This window comes from Pangasianodon hypophthalmus, chromosome 12 (assembly GCF_027358585.1).
Source record: "Pangasianodon hypophthalmus isolate fPanHyp1 chromosome 12, fPanHyp1.pri, whole genome shotgun sequence".
Lineage (NCBI taxonomy): Eukaryota > Metazoa > Chordata > Actinopteri > Siluriformes > Pangasiidae > Pangasianodon > Pangasianodon hypophthalmus.
Genome location: NC_069721.1, coordinates 24913715 through 24935221, shown reverse-complemented (window position 1 = coordinate 24935221; position 21507 = coordinate 24913715). Strand labels below are relative to the sequence as shown.

The window sequence follows — 21507 nt, the reverse complement described above, 5'->3', positions numbered from 1 at the left end:
CCTCAGTGCTAATCACCTCGCTGTAAGTAGCACTGACTCGGGATTACTGCAGCCGGGAGTCGAGTTCTGTCCGAAATGTACAACATGTACACATGCTGAGCTTTAGGCTTTGTCACCGAAACAGGTTCTGGGTTTAAAAATAAAGACTGGATTTGTAGAAATTCTTCCTAAATGAGGAAACCATGTGTTCAGATCTCTCTGAGGTTTTAATGCATCATGACATTGGCATCAAATAATCTGAATTTAAATGTAAATTAATATTTACAAAACAAAACAAAGTTTAATGACTGTAAAATAGCAAAGAATTTATTGTTAATTATACGTAAACAAATGATCCGTTTAATCAACGTGTGTATAGACAGAATGAGAGAGATGGACAGATGGATTGATAGATATATTGGGATTAACAGATGGACAGAGGGATGGACAGATAGACGAAGAGGATAGATAGATAGATAGATAGATAGATAGATAGATAGATAGATAGACACAGATGGAGCGCTGGATAGATACCGTGACAAGTTGACAAAAATAGAGACAGGTGGATGGACAGAGAGACAGACTGATAGAGATGGATGGATGCACAGATAGAGAGAGAGAGAGATGGATTTACAGATAGATAGGGACGGATGGACAGTTAGAGATGGAGAGAGAATGACACACACAGATGGGCAGATAAATAGAAAGCGATGGGCAGACAGACAGATAAAGATGGATGGAGGGAAAGACGAGTAATGAAGAGTGTAGAATAGTGTACAGTGTGTTTCTCAGCTATTGTGTATTGTGAAATCTCTCTCTCTCTCTCTCTCTCTCTCTCTCTCTCTCTCTCTCTCAGTCCCACAGCAGTGTATTAAGACATTCCTTCAGGCATTACTCACTCTAACACCTCTCACGCCCTCACGGCCTTTCACGTGAAACAGGATATAAAATCACGCTGTTCTTTTTAAACGCTTCTCATTTCAGACTCGGCTGAAGGACGAGCGGTGTTACTGAGAATATTGTTATTGATCAGTTTTTTAAAATGGCGTCTCCCACATTACCTGAGGGATTCAGTGATTTCGACATGTTTGTGTTTGGCTCGGTGCTGCTGGTTGGCGGTAGGTGCCAATATTTATTCAAGTTATAAAGCTAATATTAACTCTTATTCCATTTAGATCATTTATTTGAATTAGCTAAAGATGTGTGTAATGAATGCAAAAAAGTGAAAACTTAGTTACAGCTTTACCTCTGACATCTACAAAGCGCTGACACTGGAGACTCCTTCCATAAAGGTTACGTAAACAAAATAAACTTCAAAACAGACACAGTTTTTTTTCATAATACATGCTAATGTATATTGTGAATAAAATGATTCTGTTTTTTTTTTTATCTGTTTATGTGGATCGTCCACTGTACAAGTCCCTGTGAATGAACTGTTACTATGGAAACGATAATGTATCAGAACGAGCACAATAATATAAACCTGTGACTACTGAGCTGCTGTTATAGAAAATTAACCAACACCTTAGAACCAATCAGAATCCAGAATTCAGCAGCGCTGTGGTGTAAACAGTAATGACTCTCTTCAGTAAAGTATAGCTGTGTGTGTTGAGTAGAATTACGTGTTTATCTTTTGACGTGTGTGTGTGTTGATTTAGACATACAGTTTGCACAATGCTATAGTGGCTATAAGCTTCACTTATTTGTTAGCTACATTAGCTTTGTAGCTTGAGTATAAAACAAAGGCCAGTCCGCTATATTTGAGGTAAAGATGAAAACTGTGTTGTTTAATACACCCTTTTGATATAAAATTAGGTCATGTAATAGGATCCTAGGTGTGTGTACTGTAATCCTCGATTGTGTGTGTGTGTGTGTGTGTGTGTGTGTTTAGGTTTGCTTGGTTTCTTCCTGAACTTCATAACTGTGTTGGCCTTCCTGAATGTGAAGCAGATCAGGACTCCCAGTAACTTCTTTGTCTTTAGTCTGGCGCTTGCTGATCTCGGACTCAGCTGTAATGGTCTGACATCTGCCTACGCCAGTTACCTCAGGTATACGTCGCACTCGGGGACACGCCGCACTTGAGTACTTGCCACACTCGGGTACACGTTGCAATCGGGTACACGCCACACTCAGGTATACGGCACACTCAGGGACACGTCGCACTTGGGTACATGCCACACTCGGGTACTCGGGCACACATCACACTCAAGTAAAATTCACGTTTCTGTTAAACACAGTACATCAAACTTCTGATCAGTACTGGTTTCATTAACAATAAGCGCTTTAGATGTAAGAGATCTAATATTCAACAGTCCTAGCTTCAGATCAATCATGCTGGCTATGCATTCGATTTGATTTAATTTTATGTTAATTAGGTTACTAAAACAAACTGTCTGAGTATGTCTATAATTTTGTTTAGCTCAGGGAACAGACACAGTCTCAATACGGTGCAACGACTCAGTGACTCAGTGCAGCTAGCAGACGGTCGGTTTAGCCTGCTTGTCTGCTCCCTGGCCTTGGCCCTGGATTGTCACCGATTAACTAGGCCTGTTCTGAGACTATGTGCTACGCTGCAAGAAATGAGAGCAGCACCTTCCTGAGTGGGATGGATACCGTCCCGCCCTAACAGGCCAGCCTTGCCCTCAAAGTTAGTCCAATTATTTATAAAGCCCACATTGATTTCAGAGCACCACCTGGACATCCAGCAGTTCAGCAACCATAATCTGCTGTAAGCTACATCACCACGCCGCATTGGGATGGGTCCAGAGCGTATTACAGCATCGGACATCGCCTTCGCTAATTTACACACCTCTACCATGTTACTCTTAGTAACCTCACTCGAGCTGCTCCTCCCTCGAGCCGATATCACACAAGAAATATGCACTTAAGTTCAAGATCAGAATCGAGCGTAACTGAGACACGCCCCTGTTTTAGACAAACTCCGCCCCCATGTGTGTAACTCTCACATAACTTCTGAATAGCGCTTAAATCCTTAGTTACGTCTGAGGACTGAATAACTCTGAGTGCAGCTGTATATTAAACAGAAATTGTGCTGCATGATAGAGAGTAAAGCTACTGGTGCTGAAGAGACGTTTGCACGTGAAGAAGAAAAAAAAATCCTCGCAAACAGAAAAAGAAAACAAATGTGACGTTTTAATCACAAGATTCATTAATTATCCAAAAAGTAAAAGAAAGAAAACACAAAGTGTCATGAAACTTTTTATACTGAAATACAATATTTCATGTGTGTGTGTGTGTGTGTGTGTGTGTGTGTGTGTGTGTGTGAAATATACAATAAGCACATTATAATTACTTTATACATTTTACATGCCCGTATTTGATTAAATTCTACCTTCCACAAAAGTGGGATGTAATCAAGCATCTAATGATTAACAAAAAAAAGAATTTATTCCATAAACAGGATTATGATATTGCCAGAGAGAAGAGGGGAATTATGGGTGATGACGCAGGAAGTTGTTTCATCCACTAATACCATTGTTTTTAATACCAGCACAATACTCCACACTAAATGCTTGCTTATTTATTTATTTATTTGTTTGTTTGTTTGTTTGTTTGTTTGTTTTCTGATGAATTGTCTTTTTTTCAGATGTTGCATGTGCTTGACCAAAACACAACTTTTCCAGAAGTTATATTAAAGTATTAAAGCATTTTAACTTCATGTATAGAATAATTTTCTCATCTATGCCTTTATGTATTAAAGTATAATAAACATAAGCGTGCAATTCAATTATTAAGTATCAGGATTCTTAAAAAGATTATTATATTTATATACACCAGTTTAATAATGAATAAACTGGTGACTCCGTATATGTGTGTGTGTGTATGTGTGTGTGTGTGTGTTGTAGATACTGGCCGTTCGGTCCTGAGGGTTGCCAGATCCACGCTTTTCAGGGACTTGTGTCCATCTTGGCAGGAATCAGTTTTCTCGGTGCTGTAGCGTGGGACCGATATCACATGTACTGCACCAGTGAGTTCATATAAATCATATTTATTCAAAAATAACCCAAATAATAATTCAAAAATAATAACTTTATTAATTTACTAAATGTGAAACAATAGGAAAGACTTCTCCAACAGTAAACTGTACATGCGTATCTCATACTGAGTGACGGAGTGGTGTGATGGAGCAGAGTAACTGCTACCAGCCTGAAGATGATTCATTTCCCATTACAGCACGTCCCCAAGTGTTTTATTCTTCTTACACCACAGCAGCTTACCAACGATTACAAATTCTCCTCCTCTGTCCTGAAGATATCAGAAAACCTAAAGCTACCTCTGACTGCTACAAAGCTCTGACACTGGAGACTCCTTCCATAAACGTTAAATAAACATCTCCTTACAGAAAACTTCACCATATCAACAATTTTTTTAATCCGTTTCGTGGAGCGTCCTCTATACACGTCTCTGTGCATGAGCTGTTGCTATAGAAACAATAACTTATTAAAACGAGTGCATTAATATAAACCTGTGATTTGCAGCTGCGCTACTGTCAGAGCTGCTGTTCTAGAAAACTAATCAACACCTTCTGACCAATCACAATCCAGAACTCAGAGCTCATTTAAGCGTAAAAAAGTGGTGTTTCACTCCCTGCTTCTTTTATTTCTTTATTATTTATACCGATCGTCATATTTTAAGACATGACCTAGGCTAATGAGACATAATTAAATTCATAGATCAAGAATATTAATAAACACACAGCATTGTGCTACAGTGAGGTGTGTGTGTGTGAAAATCGAGTGCTGTGTGGTGTGTGTTTCAGAGCAGAAGATGTTTTGGAGCACGTCTCTGACCATGAGCTCCATCATGTGGGGTTTGGCCACTCTGTGGGCTGCTCTGCCGTTACGCTTCATCGGATGGGGCGTGTTCGACTTCGAGCCCATGAATGTAGGCTGCACCCTCGACTACACCAGAGGAGACAGGTACACACCTCAAAACACATCAAACACTGCGTAACACACCTGAGCAGTATATTTATAACAGGCATGTAAACCTGATACCAATATATTACACAACCCCGCCTTACTGAGCTACAAAATAAAGCCATATTTCTACCAGATATCTGTTAAAAAATGGCCTGAAATTCACAAAAGAAATCTGTTCTTACTTATTCACATTTACATTATTACATTTACATTTTCACATTTATTCACATTTCACATTTACATTTATGACATTTAACAGATTCCTTTATCCAGAGCGACTTACAGAAGTACTTATAGAGCCTTCGATCCATATGGCTCATGTACTGTGGTCTGCATGGGATTAGCAGTTCAATTAGAGCAAAAGAAATGGCACCCTGTAAAAGGAGGAGGAGTTAGTGTGTGTCTGTGGTAGCTGATGCACTGCAGTGGCTGAGCTGCATTACTGGAAGATTTAACACTCGCTACACTTAGGACGCGCTGTTGCACCTTTTAGTCACCATTTTGTTGTTTTCAGCTCTCTGTGAGGTTTGCCTTTTATGGAGTTTTGTGGGCGTGGCTAAATGTAAATCATCTGTGTCGGGAATGTGTTTAGGAATTTATGGCTTTTATCACATTGGGGTTTATCACCATACACAAGTGAGTATGAAGAAAATTAGACCTTTGTAAACATGGCAGAAACTTTTAGTTCATGAAAACATTTACACTTGACTTTATTAAAAGATCGCCAGAGGCCCAGAGTTCTCACATCTGATGATGGATTTTCATTCAAAATGTTCTGCCTCCCAATAAACTTAGTATAACTGTAATATTAGGTGTAATATCCGTCCATCTGAGTTTATCTCCAATACAACTCTAACACGTGATTTTTAAACCATAAGGCAGTTAGCTTCCAGCGTATGATGTTAGCGATAATGTGGTGTGACTGAAATCATCTGTAATTCCTGTAACAGTGATGTTTAATGCCATTGTTTCCTTCTCGGTGGTATTCAGAGGTTACGTCACCTACACGCTGGCTCTCACCGTGCTGTACCTGGCTTTCCCTCTCCTCATCATGCACTCCTCCTACTCCTCCATCTACGCTTATTTCAAAAAGATCCACAACTTCAAGGTAACAACATTTCAAATATTTACCGATACATAAAAATCATCATTTTATGATAATCTTATCTTCCTTCCTTAAATTATACTTTAAAAGGATGAACAGCTATCAGTTAACCCCAACACTACATTTTACATGTTTCAGAAATGACAAATGATTGTAATAAATACATAAATAAATAAAGGTAACGTTACATTTATGCTTTTTTATTTACTGCATTTATTAATACTCACTAATGTTAGACTTTAGCATTAATAAACCATGTGTACGGTTAATGATAAAAGTGGAATTTTGCCTGTGAACAACCATAAACATTTTTGTTAAAAAAAAAAAAAAAAAAGATTAAAACTACTGGTATTTATTTTAATAATGTTACTGAAAGTGCATTAATGCTACAGTTTATCATTTGTTAACTAATGATAACAGATAATTTAAATAATGTTAAGGGATCCCTTAATAATAAAACAAAACAAAACAAAACAAACTGAAGGTATCCTGAGCGATACATTCTGTATTTAGCAAAGTAAACAGATTTGTACAGACGAAAACATAAAAAATTATAGACAAAACTGATATAACTTCATTTATTCGACTTAAATGTAGACTCATCTATAGATAGTTTATAAACCTACCCAGGTTTTACAATAATGATTTATTTTTCTAACATTTAATTAATTTAACTTATTTATTTGTTTGTTTGTTTACTTATTTACTTATTTATTCACATATTACACAGAGACATCAGACTTTGATCGGCTGTGAAAAGCTTGACTAAATCTGTAAAAGTCTCTCACATGAGTTTCTGTTCAATGGGCTTTTGTTTATAGCTCAGATTTTATAAAGCGTGTTTAGCAGATTAGCAGATTTGTGATTTTGTGTGTGTGTGTGTGTGTGTGTGTGTGTGTGTGTGTGTGTGTGTGCAGTTTAACACAGGTCTACCTGTTAAAATGCTGCTGCTCTGCTGGGGTCCGTACGTTATCATGTGTGTGTACGCCTGCTTCGAGAACACGAAGATCTTATCACCTAAACTCCGAATGGTACAGAACCTTTAACACACACACACACACAAACACACAAAATAACACAAATATAATAATAAAAATAATAATTAAAAGAAGTAGATGAAGAAGAAGAAACTTTTTAAATAATTAAATCATATAGCTCAATGATAATAAAAATTAAAAATTCTCAATGATGCTTTAGATGTAATCATTTATTTAAAAAATAAAAAATAACTCCTCCTCCTCTTACTACTACTAATAATAATTTAAATAACAATAATAAGTAACAAGAACTATAATGAATAAAAATAGCAACAACAGCAGCAATATTAAGAAGAAGAAGAAGAATTTTGTAAATAAGTAAATTACATAATTAATTGATGATTAAAATGCTCAGGAAATAGGGATAATTTATTTAAAAAATAATTAGGTTAGATTCAACTTTATTGTCGTTGTCAGAGTGCGAGTACAGAGACATGAAATGCAGTCAGCATCCAACCAGTAGTGCAAATAGCAAATAAGTTAAATGAGATAAATAAAGTTATGATGCGATAGGTTAAGATTACAGTGTACAGGTAAAAGAAAACAATATGATGAATAGCAGTAAAGCAAATGGTAGTTAAGTTAAATGAAATAAATAAGAATTATAGTGTGGTTAGTTGAGATAAACAGTACACAGGGAGAGCTAAACAGCATGATGCATGCAATATGATACAGTGGATAAAAATACAGATGTGCAAATAGCAATAATGTGTAAATAACAGTCTGATATAAATAATTGTAGTGATGACAGATTACTTATAAATAATTGCAGATAATAGCAGTAATGTACAATACAGTATAGTATGGTGTCTAATGCTAGTGTGTAGTTATTAGGTGGAGGCTGGCAGAGTTCAGCATTAGCACATCTGAAGGGAAAAAGCTGTTCATGAGTCTTTTTGTGCAACAACAACAGACTTCTGTAGCGTTTTCCTGATGGGAGATGCACAAGTAGTCCATGGTGGGGATGGAAGGTGTCCTTAGATAATTCCTCTCGCTCTCCACAAGCAACGCTTTTGATAAATGTCTGTAATGTTGGGCGACTGTGTTCCAGTGATGTGTTGGGCAGTTTTCATTACCCGCGGTAGTGCCTTCTGCTCACACACTGTGCAGTCGTTGTACCATACTGTGATGTAGATTGTAAGGATGCTCTCAATGGTACAGTGATAGACGTTCACCATGATCTGAGGAGCAATGTGAGCTTTCTTCAGTCTCCTCAGAAAGTACAGGTGCTGTTGTGCCTTTTTGAGGAGAGAGAAGGTGTTGAGATTCCAGGAAAGGTCAGTGGAGACGTGGAACCCAGAAACTGAAGCTAGAGATCTGCTCTACCTCAGTCCCTTTAGCAAAAATAGGAGTGTGTTTCTGGCTCCTCAAAGGCTTCCAGTAGTCCACAATCAGTTCTTTGGTTTTCTGGGTGTTAAGGTCGAGGTTGTTATTGGCACACCATGTTACCAGATGCTGAACTTCTTTCCTGTAGGCTGTCTCATCATCATCTCTGATCAGGCGAACCAACGTAGTGTCATCTGTGAACTTGACTATGGAGTTGGAGATGTGCACAGTCAGAGGTGAAGACGGAGTAGAGGAGTGGACTCAGCTTGCAGCCTTGTGGCATGCCAGTGTTTAGGATGATGGAGATGTTGTTCCCAAGTTTAACAGACTGTGGTCTGTTGGTCAAAAAATCCAGAGTCCAGTTGAAAAGAGTGGTGCTGATCCCAAGACTGGAGAATTTGGAGATCAGTAGAGCTAACACAGGAGCACAGTCAGGAGCCGAGTCAGTGTAGCGTGAAGGGCTGAGGCAATGGTGTCCTCTGTTGTCCTGTTATGATGATAAGTATACTGATGCGGATCCAGTGACGGCTGTAGGCAGGCTTTCAAATGAGAGAGGACCAGCCTTTCAAAGCACTTGGTGATGATGGATTTAAGGGGGGCAATCATGCGATGATGGGGACAATTGCTTGGGCCAACAATAAGTTATATCTGTGAAAACCCTGGCTAGCTGCTCTGCACATGCTCTAAGCACCCAGCCTGGGATGCCCTCAGGGCCAGCAACCTTGCGTACGTTCTCCCTGCTCAGGATGGAGAACAACATCTCTGGTGGAGAAAGAGAGCTGGGGGTCAGCAATGGAAGCTCAGCTTTGACAGACACTGTATTTTGTCCTGTCAAAGCGAACATTAAAATTATTGAGCTCCTCCAGGAAGGACGTAGTCTGTGGCTTGTAGTCTGTAAAACCCTGGATGCCTTGCTGCATATGTTGAGGGTCAGAGGTGTTTGAATCGTCCTCTATCTGCAGCTTGCATTTGTCCATGGCATCCTGGATTCCTCACTTCAGGCTGGATCTGGATGTACTGTAAACATGCTGATGTTTCTCCCAACAATGATTTCCCACGTTGCCCAGTGCCCCTGTCATCCCTGTGCTACCACCTTGATCTTATAGCGCTCATCCTCCATCCTCGTCACCTCAGACAGCACCAGTTCCTTCCTGTCTTTCCTGCTGGCCATGGACAAGACTTACGGAACTTCTCCCCACCCGAGACCTGTCCTTCCCGTACGATCTCTTTGAGCTAATTGCCAGGGCAATTTCAGCATGGGCTTTCTACTTGAGGACCGTGTGGACCTGGACGTTTGTACTCCTCAGTGCCTGGTCAGTGGACTCAATCAGCTCCAACACTAGCCTGGTCTTCTCCTGCTTATAGCCCATGCTGATGACTGCAGTGGCAGCTGTAAGATATTCTTTCCAATGAGACCGGTTTCAGAGAGGCATCGTGGCAAGCCCAGCCACTTTTGCATGAAATAATAATAATAATAATAATAATAGTGTTGTCCTCTTATTAAAAATAGTCAGTGGTGCTGAGGAAGGTGATAATCTCTGTGAAAAAAAGTTTATTACTAAAAATAAAGAGACGAAGGCCATCTGTGTTAACATGTTCCATTCTTCTCGTAGGTCCTTCCCGTTCTCGCTAAACTGTCTCCAATCTTCAACGCTTTGCTGTACGCATACAGTAACGAGTTTTACAGAGGAGGAATCTGGCAGTTCCTGACAGGACAGAGACAGGTGGAGAAGAAGAAATAAAAGTCACGTGTTTGGAATCATCATGATAAGTTTAACTCGGTGAAGACACAAGGCTACGTTTAGAGAACGGGTTTTAATTCTATAATCTGATTTATTATTGTTCTCACATTCATCTGCTGCATCCGTGTGCGCAATAAACCAGGAAGTGAAAATATCAGGGATGTGGGCCGGGGCTGGAATATTGAAGAGGAGACAGAAGAAGAAGAAGAAGAAGAAGAAGAAGAAGAGCTGTTTTTATACTCACACTCTGCCTTTAAGTCAATAAATGTGTACTGATTTATTAAAGCTTCATTTTTTTCTTCTTTTTAAAAACAATTCTACGCACTAAAAAAAAATGTTTCCCAACGTTGGGTTATTTTTAACTCAGTGCATTGAGGAAGATTCTCTACCTAACCTATTGGGATAAAAATGACCCAACTGACTGCTGAGTTATTATTATTATTATTATTATTATTATTATTATTATTATTATTATTATAGGCAACAACTGGTATGGATTCTATAAACTATAACTTGGTCAATGCCTCATATAGCAGCCCCGGTTTTACTGAGGTGCAGAATCATAAAATGGAGAAATCAGGTTTTTAACCCTTTCAACAGTCAATTAAGGCTCTTTTTTATATTTAAGGAAAAATATAAAATGTAAATCAACTCCAAATCACTTGAGAACTTCTGTAGTTTTCTAGACAGTTTATTGTTCTTAATCTTTACTACAAAATAAAAAATGAATACATAGCAAAAATTTTTAAGTAAAAAAAAAAAAAAGTGTGCCGGACTCCACAGATTGCCTTACATTAAAAAAAAAAAAAAAAAACATTTTGTTTGTTTGTTTGTGTGTGTGTTTGTTTTTTTGGGGGAAGATCTTTTTTTTTTTTTTTTTAACCTCTTTGCGTCAGTCCCAATCTGTGTAAACTTTGTATGTTCAGAAATGATATTTTCTAAAAATGTTGTCTTCATTGCATATTTTAATGAGACCTGAATGTTATAAATTTTGGACATTAGAAAATGTATTTATTTTATATTATTATTTCAGGCATAATATTTTAGCCTTTTTTAACTCATGGACAATCCTATTACGTTTTAATATTTGATATTTAGACAGAATTACAATTCTTATATCATGCCATTTTAAGTGTAAAAATTATTATTCATATAAATAATTTATGCATGAAAGTGTTAACCAGACTGGGAGACAATTTGGGCAATCACAAAAAAGAGAAGATGTTATCAGTGAAAATACATTGATTTGGAATTTTCTTAGCATTGGGTTACACCTGAGAGGTTATAACGATATATGCACAACTGTAATAGAGCTAACTAGCTAACAAAAATATCATCTGTTATAACTTTGTGGAACTGACTGGGTGAGTTTATTTATTTATTTATGAAAAGTAAAAAAGGCGGATGTTAATTACCTGAAATCAGTCAAACACACAGGAGATATATGACTAATTTTATTTTTAAGGAAAGCAGCAGGCTGGAGATCAAATCAGTGAGTTACAAGCTGGAGCTTTAAAATATAAAAAAATGCTGTCATGAGACTGGAATAAGTAAACCTACATGTTGGGTTGTAACCAAATTAACCTACTAATGAAACAAACAACTCAACTAAACTAAACAATATGTGTAACCCAGCGTTTGGGGTAAAAGAGCAACCCAACGTTTTTTTGGTGTAAAATAAGTTTACAGTCGGCCCTCTGTATTCGCCGGGGTTAGGGGCGCAGGACCACCGCCAATGTGGGAAAAAACCACGAATATCTCCAGGCTCCATATTCAAAACGCAGAAAAAAGTGTGTTGAAACACTAGAAGCACTACACTTTGAATCCATGATTACAGTCGATATTTTATTGCAGTTTAAAGATGCGAAGAGTTGAGAGAAACGCGAGATACGCCGCACGCAGGCGAGTGAGACTCGCAGTACCGAGACAGAGCGTGGCGTCCACAACCGCAGGTCTTTAGCACACTGAAACTTTTTACAAAATGGAACTTTTTATAGTAAATCTGTGTGTATATTTATGATAGTAAATGATAAATCGATTAATAATGCATATATTTTATGCATTTATGACTTACTAAACTTTGCAAAACTCCCAGAAAAATTCCCTTTTAATGATTGATGGCAAACTCATGAATAATCAAATCTGCGAAGGTTAAACCTGTGAACATGGATTGTAGACTGTATTTGATTTTTACCCAAACCTACTTATAAATAAATAAATACATTTGCTGGAGGGACAATATAAGATTTCATTGGGGGACATCCTCATCAAGACTTTAAAGTTTTGTTATTTTAAGTTGTTTATACCTCAGGGCTTCTCTAAGCCGTTTAATCCCCACGTTCATGCTCTCCGCTTAGCATTTTAACCTCCTGTGAGATTATTAGCGAGTAAACAATGTTCCACTGTGTGCAGATTAGTTTGGATCAAACGCACTTGCATAACACGGTGCTCTATCCCACACTGAACACACTGAACACACTGAACACACTGCGTACAGCGAGAACTTTAGGAACTGTCTGTGAAAGTTTGCTTCACGTGTATCCACTGCTATATACATTAGCTAGCTAGGTTTCTATGCTAGCTATGATCATGTGCAGGATTAGACTGTTTACTTGATGTATGATTAGGCAAGTAAGGTGATTTTATTCACTTGAGTAAAAGTAGCAGTACAATCAGGTGAGAAAACAGTGGTTCAGTGAACAGCTAGTATTATCTAGGTAGCAAAAAGAAACATTATGGTAATAAATATATGAAATAGCTTGTGAAAAGGTCAATGTAGTTGCTAATTAATATTGCTTTACTTATTTTTTAGGTTGATTCCATGATTGTGGTGCCATTTGTGTCCTGCTTATATTACATTTATATATCTGTATGTAAAGTAAATGTGAAAAGACATTTAACTATGTCCATGTTTCAGAGAAATAATCTAAAACATTAATAAAACCTAATAAAAATAATAATAAAATCACATTATTTTAGCACTAATGTGTGAATACATTTAACATCTCATGCTTGAATCTTCCTGTTCCACGAGTCGTCCGTTACACGTTACAAAAAATGTACATTTCAATTCATTCAATTCATTCAAGCCTGTTTCTTCTTCACCATCATCATCATCATCCTCCAGATTTCCTGAAGATCACAGGAAGAAGAAAAGTAAGTTCTCTCACTGTTTTTTCTTTATTTTCTTTATATAATTTCGTGATATTGACTGATGAGCTCAGTCTGAAACTACAGCCCTGTTACCCAAACTATAGCTCGAAAGTAAACGATTAATAAAAACAAATACATTTTATCAAATCATTCAAATGTCTTTAATGTCCTTTTATCGTTAGCATGGATGCTAGATAACCACATTTTGTGCATTTGCTAAATCTATGCTAAAGAACCCTAAACGCTGTTCCTCATTTAAGAGCAAAATGCAGTGAATAAAACTTGTTAATGTTGAGATCGTTGCCTGAGAAAGTCGATGGTTAGATTCTTAGATTCAATGTTGAAAACTGAGAGAAGGTCGTTTTATCTCAGACTCGTCTGCTATTTTCTGCTATTACGATGTTTCAATACACGTCATCTTTTACACCAAATCATTAGCACGTGTCTGTCCATGACTCATTAACACCAGCTACTTATTCATTTGAGTGTAAAAAAAAAATCATTATTATACAGTAACCGTACAGAAGCCCTGAACCACAAGAAGTGAATTTTCTTTTTATTTGTTTGTCTTATTATTCTGAGTTACTAACTTGTTACTTTTACTTAGTAATGAGTTAGTAAGTGAAAATAACGTCACCAAATTGAAATAACGAGTTATTAATCGCACTATGCGTTATCACCCAGATGAGGATGGTTCCCTTCTGAGTCTGGTTCCTCTCAAAGTTTCTTCCTCGTATCATCTCAGGGAGTTTTTCCTCACCACCGTCACCTCTGGCTCGCTCATTAGGGATAAATTTATACATTTAAAAATGTATGTTCTGAATTTATATATATTTCTGTAAAGCTGCTTTGTGACAATGTCCATTATTAAAAGAGCTATACAAATAAAACTGAATTAAATTGAGTACTAAGTTAAAAGTACAATGTTAAAACAGAGAGATGTTAAGTCTAAAACATGAGATAATATTTTGAAAGAACAAGTTACTAAGTCATAATTATAGGACCTTACAGTTGAGGGATTCTGTATAACAGAATGAACTGATTAATGATTCTTTATTTTTTATGTCTTTTTTTTCCCTTTATCAATCCCAGTTGCTCCAAATGATCTTTACTTATAATTTGTTCACTTATTATTTATTTTCTAGTTTTATGTTATGTTATATATGTCACAATCTCATCTTCCCTGCTTTATGTCTCAGTTCCTGTGGAAACAGCACTGTGTGTGTGTGTGTGTGTGTGTGTGTGTTGGTTTTGTTTTTATTTTGCTCTAGACTCTGAACTTTTTACTGGTTGATTTTCTAGATTTGTCTCCTATTACTCCTTATTAGTTCTTTTAAAACCCATGTGTTGTTTTGTATTTATTTATTTATTTGTTTGTTTGTTTGTGTATTTTGTCTTCAGTTCTGAGCAGCAGTTTCTAGTTAGTCTCTTGTTTTCTTTGTGTAGAATTACTCAATTTTTTTTTTTATTTCTCACTAAAATGATTTTTTTAAAATGAAGATAAGTTGTAAAGGCATAAAACAGTTTATAAACGCTTATAAATGCTAGTGTCTGTCCTCCTGTGATTGGCTCCTGATTGTCACGTGATCCAGCTCCAACAGATCTGAAACCCAGGGTAAGTTCATTTATCTCTGTTCATTTAACTTCCTGCTTCAGATAGTTTTTGTTTCTCTGTCACGGGAATTTCACGTCTTTATAAGAATCGAATAAGAATCGACTCTTTCAGCATGATGTTATAAAATTTGAAGGCACTGAAATGAAATTTTTTCTGATTTTGCTCAGAAGTGTTAATCTTCCATGTGTGTGTGTGCATGTGTGTGTGTGTGTGTGTGTGTGTTTGCATGAAAGCATTACTTGGAGATGATTTTTCATAAATTACAGGTTGTGAAAATGAACGCAGTGTCATGTATGTGAGTTTTGTCTCCAAAAGCTGCCGCGTAATTCTGAAATTTACTATGAAATTTTTTTAATGTAAAGAACAGAATGGTTTGAAAGGCCGAGCTGAGGTCATACTGCAGCAGATTAATCCGATTAATTTAATCCACATTAATCCGAGAAAAAAATGTAATTAATTTGAAATACTTTTGTCAGTCAGATCTATAATCTCTTACAGTTGGTGGTGGAGTTAGTCATCTTTCCATCTTTCCTGTAAAAGAATGAAGTTAAACAGTTCCACTGTTGTAGCCTATAAAAAACTATTTAATAATAATTGATTATTTTCCTATAACAGCACATCCCTAAGTGCTTTATTTCTCTGATAAAAACAGATGTTGTGGTCTAACTGGAAGGTCAGATGATTTGACAAATATTCGAAACATTAGAACAGAAAGAATCTGCTGTAACAAGAATAACTGATAGTCATTCGTTTATGTTTGTTTCTTCATACACATTCTTATTTTCTGTGGTCATGTGACTATGTGTATTACCCATCATGCACTGTGAACTTATATCTTCGATCGCATATAGAGAGTGTGTGTCTGTGTGTGTTGTACATTATGCAGATTATTCCAGGACAAAAGCTCAGAGTCGGCCATCAATCAGAGTATTATACACACACACACACACACACACACACACACTGTGTTTAAAGAGTGTGTTATAAAACTACACATTTCCACAATGGGTTTTGTACAGAAATGATTTTAAAGGATTACACAGAAAGTGTAATCTGGATTAGTTCTGTTTATGTAATAGCTCTGTCAAGAGCTCACTGCTCTAATTCATTACAGCAAACAAGTTTTTAAACTAAGGACTGAGCCAGAAACACACATACCCTCACACACGCACACACACACCTTAAAGATAACCTTTACCCTAATGTAACACCAGGTCTAATGTAAAACTAATCTAAACCTAATGTATCTCCCATGTACCCCTAATGTAACACTAACCCTAATATAACCCTAATGTATCCCTGATGTAACTCTAATGTAACACTAACTCTAATGTAACACTAACTCTAATGTAACCCTAATGTATCCCTGATGTAACCCTAAAGTAACACTAACTCTAATATAACCCTAATGTATCCCTGATGTAACCCTAAAGTAACACTAACTCTAATATAACCCTAATGTATCCCTGATGTAACCCTAAAGTAACACTAACTCTAATATAACCCTAATGTATCCCTGATGTACCCCTAATGTAACACTAACCCTAATATAACCCTAATGTATCCCTGATGTAACTCTAATGTAACCCTAATGTATCCCTGATGTAACCCTAAAGTAACACTAACTCTAATATAACCCTAATGTATCCCTGATGTAACCCTAAAGTAACACTAACTCTAATATAACCCTAATGTATCCCTGATGTAACCCTAAAGTAACACTAACTCTAATATAACCCTAATGTATCCCTGATGTACCCCTAATGTAACACTAACTCTAATGTAACCCTAATGTATCCCTGATGTAACCCTAAAGTAACACTAACTCTAATGTAACCCTAATGTATCCCTGATGTAACTCTAATGTAACACTAACTCTAATGTAACCCTAATGTATCCCTGATGTAACCCTAAAGTAACACTAACTCTAATGTAACCCTAATGTATCCCTGATGTAACCCTAAAGTAACACTAACTCTAATGTAACCCTAATGTATCCCTGATGTAACCCTAAAGTAACACTAACTCTAATGTAACCCTAATGTATCCCTGATGTAACTCTAATGTAACACTAACTCTAATGTAACCCTAATGTATCCCTGATGTAACCCTAAGTGTTTGTGTTACTTCCTGTTTTCGAATTGTTTTGCCGGGAGTTTCTTGCCTGCATCGGCGTCTTAACTATACTGTTTCTTTCTTTTTTAAATCAATAATATCGCGCTATCGTTTTCATCTGTTGTATTTTTCACGTTCTCTTCTACCGTATTTTCATTTTTTTTTTCTCTCGAAGTGCGCTTTTGTATTTTGTCAAGACAGCGAGCGGAGGCCATTCACACCGGATCCACGCCGTCTACAATAATATCAACAAATCTTCGACTAAGGTGCGTTAAACAACATGTCTAACATTCAGCTTGTTCAGTGTGTTGAGTGCAGGATGTTTAGTCACTCTTCCTCCGTCGTTAGTATTAACTTTATTTGTGATAAATGCATGTTAGTTAGCTCTCTGACGGAGAAGATTGCTGCATTAGAGGTGCGCATCCAGTCTCTAGAGAGGGTTAGTGAGAGTGAGAGCAGCGTAGTTTCTGTAGGGGAAAGTCTGGATGCCTTAGGCGGAGTTAGTAATCCCCCAACTCCGGCATTAGAGCCCTCACAGCGGGGCGAATGGGTGACGACTCGGCGGCATAATCGCAAAGCCAAAGCTAACGCTAAGGCTCGCCCACAGGAGCACCACTCCTCTCCGCTTCACGTGTCCAACAGGTTTGCTCTCCTCAGTGAAGCACCCGCTGAGAAACCTGAAAGAGCTCTGGTTATAGGTGACTCTATCTTGCGGCACGTGAAATTAGCTAGGCCTTTAGGGGCACCAGCAGCTTTAGTTAGGTGTATACCGGGAGCCAGGGCGCCGGACATAGCAGGTAATCTTAGGGTCTTAGGCAAGCACAGGTTCTCAAAGATAGTTATTCATGTAGGAGCTAATGATATACGCCTTCATCAGTCTGAGGTTACTAAGATTAACTTGGTAGAGGTGTGTAAATTAGCGAAGGCGATGTCCGATGCTGTAGTATGCTCTGGCCCCATCCCAATGCGGCATGGCGATGTAGCTTACAGCAGGTTATGGTCGCTGAACTGCTGGATGTCCAGGTGGTGCTCCGAAAACAATGTGGGCTTTATAGATAATTGGACTAACTTTGAGGGCAAGGCTGGCCTGTTAGGGCGGGACGGTGTCCATCCCACTCGGGAAGGTGCTGCTCTCATTTCTTGCAGCATAGCACATAGTCTCAGAACAGGCCTAGTTAATCGGTGACAATCCAGGGCCAAGGCCAGGGAGCAGACAAGCAGGCTAAACCGACCGTCTGCTAGCTGCACTGAGTCGTCACTTAGGTTCCACCGTATTGAGACTGTGTCTGTTCCCCGAGCTAAACAAAATTATAGACATACTCAGACAGTTTGTTTTAGTAATCTAATTAACATAAAATTAAACCATACCGAATGCATAGCCAGCACCGTTGATCTGAAGCTAGGACTGTTGAATATTAGATCTCTTATGTCTAAAGCGCTTATTGTTAATGAAACCATTACTGATCAGGAGTTTGATGTACTGTGTTTAACAGAAACGTGGATTAAACCAAACGAGTTTGTAGCATTAAATGAAGCTAGTCCTCCCGGGTACAGTTACATACATCAGCCCCGTCTAACTGGCAAAGGAGGAGGCGTCGCAGTCATTTATAATGATAATCTAGCCGTCACACAAAAACCTAGTCATAAATTCAACGCATTTGAAGTTCTTTATTCTAACATAACATACGTAGCCACTAAAAATAAGTCTACCCAGGTGATTCCAGTAATTATTATTTACAGACCCCCAGGGCCATATTCTGAATTCCTGTGTGAATTTGCGGATTTCATCTCTAACCTGGTTGTTTCTTTAGACAAGGCATTAATTGTTGGAGACTTTAATATTCATTTTGATAATCCAGATGACCCTCTGAGAACAGCAGTTGTGTCCATTCTAGATTCTGTAGGGGTTAATCAGAATGTAATAGGACCCACCCATAGTGGTGGTCACACTCTTGATTTAATACTAACATTCGGATTAAATATAGAAAATATAGTCTCATGTCCACAGTCTGAAGCTATCTCAGATCATTACCTCATCTCATTTAAAATGTGTATTAATCATAGTATATGCACCTTGCCACGTCACCGTGTCAAACGTACGTTCACGTCAACAACTGCACAGAGTTTTATCAGTAATCTCCCAGATTTATCAACCATGATTGGATCACCGTCTGATCCCGAAGAACTTGACCAGGCAACTGAATGTTTAGAATCAACGTTCTGCAACTCACTAGATAAGGTAGCTCCACTTAAAAGAAAAATAATTAGGGAGAAAAAGCTAGCACCCTGGTATAGCGATCACACACGAACTTTAAAACAGACCACTCGAAAACTAGAACGTAAATGGCGTCAAACTAACTTGGTAGTATTTCAAATAGCATGGAAGGAGAGCCTATTGAGCTATAAGAAAGCTCTTAGTGCTGCTAGATCAATGTATCTCTCCACCCTAATTGAAGATAACAGAAATAATCCTAGATTCTTATTTAATACTGTAGCAAAATTAACTAGGAATAAGACCACAATAGAAACACGCACACAATCATTATATAGCAGCGATGACTTCATGAATTTTTTCAATGGTAAAATTGAAAATATCAGGCTAGAAATTCAGACTATTAATTTAAAACCGGACAGTTCTATAACTAACCCTGTAGATGATAATATGATAATATTAGATAAACAACTACAACGCTTTAGTCCCCTTGAAGAGACTGAACTAATTTCACTAATTTCATCATCAAAATCATCAACCTGTATGCTAGATCCTTTACCTACTTGTTTCCTCAAACAGATAATTCCTGAAACAATCAAACCTCTTTTAAAGATAATCAATTCTTCCCTTAGCATTGGCTATGTACCTAAATCTTTTAAATTAGCAGTTATCAAGCCCCTGATTAAAAAACCTGACCTCAATCCCTGTCAACTGTCCAACTACAGGCCAATATCAAACCTCCCCTTTATTTCCAAGGTCCTTGAAAAGGTTGTAGCACAGCAGCTATGCTCATACTTACATAGGAATAACATTCATGAAATGTATCAGTCAGGATTTAGGCCTCATCATAGCACAGAGACAGCACTGGTAAAAGTTGTAAATGACTTACTACTGGCCTCTGATCAGGGTTGTGTCTCCTTGCTGGTGCTGCTTGACCTTAGTGCAGCTTTTGATACCATTGATCATGCTATTCTCCTCAATAGACTAGAAAATGTAGTAGGCATTAAGGGAACAGCCCTTTCCTGGCTCAGGTCTTATTTGACTGATCGTTATCAGTTTGTAAACGTAAATGGTGACTTCTCTTCTCATGCTAAGGTAAAGTTTGGTGTTCCGCAAGGCTCTGTTTTAGGCCCACTGCTCTTTTCTTTATATATGCTACCTCTGGGCAAAATTATTCGTAAGCATGGTATTAGCTTCCACTGTTACGCTGATGACACACAGTTGTATGTTTCAGCAAAGCCAGATGACAGACACCAGCTTAATAAAGTTGAGGAATGTGTAAAAGACATTAGAAACTGGATGCTTATTAACTTTCTCTTACTTAATTCTGACAAGACAGAAGTACTTGTACTAGGACCACATGCAGCTAGAAGTAAGCTTTCTGATTACATAATAACTCTGGATGACCTTTCTGTTTCATCATGTGCAGCAGTAAAAGACCTTGGTGTGATTATCGACTCTAGTCTTTCTTTTGAAGCTCATGTAGATAATATAACTAGGATTGCTTTCTTTCATCTCAGAAATATTGCTAAAATAAGAAATATATTGTCACTACACGATGCAGAAAAATTAGTTCATGCTTTTGTTACCTCTAGGTTGGATTATTGTAATGCCTTACTGTCTGGATGTTCCAGTAGGAGCATAAACAAGCTCCAGTTAGTCCAGAATGCAGCAGCGAGAGTCCTTACTAGAACCAGAAGATATGACCACATCACCCCTATCTTATCCACACTGCATTGGCTCCCAATCAAATTTCGTATTGATTATAAAATACTACTATTGACCTATAAAGCACTAAATGGTCTCGCGCCACAGTACCTGAGCGAACTTTTGGTCTTTTATGATCCGTCACGCCTACTCAGATCAAAAGATGCAGGCTATTTGTTGGTACCTCGAATAATGCGGGCTACAGCTGGGGGTAGAGCTTTCTCATACAAAGCCCCACAGTTATGGAACAGCCTTCCACTTAGTGTTCGGGGCTCAGACACAGTCTCAGTGTTTAAGTCTAGGCTGAAAACATATTTGTTTAGTCAAGCCTTTTGTGAATAGTTTTCTTAGGTACAGGGGCAGGTCTGGAGGGTTTCACAGGCATAGAGTGTTGTGGTGAAATGGGATGTTTGGATGCTGTCGCCCCCCCACTCTCACACGTTCACTCAGGTTTGTCGACGGTGGAGTGGCTGGCTGCCTTATGTCCCAGGGTGCCCTCATGTCTGTGTTAGCTTCTGGCTCTCCCTTTCAGTTATGCTGTCATAGCTAGTCTTGCCGGAGTCCCTGCTTGCA

At 37.9% G+C, this 21507-nt stretch overlaps 1 protein-coding gene across 1 annotated transcript; it reads left to right on the top strand.

Moving 5' to 3' along the window:
- The first annotated feature begins 944 nt into the window (after window positions 1-944).
- Window positions 945-10787, top strand: rgrb (retinal G protein coupled receptor b). Its single transcript, XM_053238988.1, has 7 exons — window positions 945-1097; window positions 1871-2027; window positions 3846-3967; window positions 4760-4919; window positions 5913-6030; window positions 6945-7058; window positions 10004-10787. The coding sequence occupies exons 1-7, from the start codon at window positions 1022-1024 to the stop codon at window positions 10130-10132; spliced, it is 876 nt and encodes a 291-aa protein (XP_053094963.1). The 5' UTR covers window positions 945-1021; the 3' UTR covers window positions 10133-10787.
- Window positions 10788-21507: the final 10720 nt, after the last annotated feature.

Excerpts from the sequence above, each read along its gene's own strand:
- rgrb (XM_053238988.1), top strand. The coding sequence starts at position 1,022 with ATGGCGTCTCCCACATTACCTGAGGGATTCAGTGATTTCGACATGTTT. Across the intron at positions 6,031-6,944 it reads AAAAGATCCACAACTTCAAG|TTTAACACAGGTCTACCTGT; the intron begins GTAACAACATTT and ends GTGTGTGTGCAG. Across the intron at positions 7,059-10,003 it reads TATCACCTAAACTCCGAATG|GTCCTTCCCGTTCTCGCTAA; the intron begins GTACAGAACCTT and ends TTCTTCTCGTAG.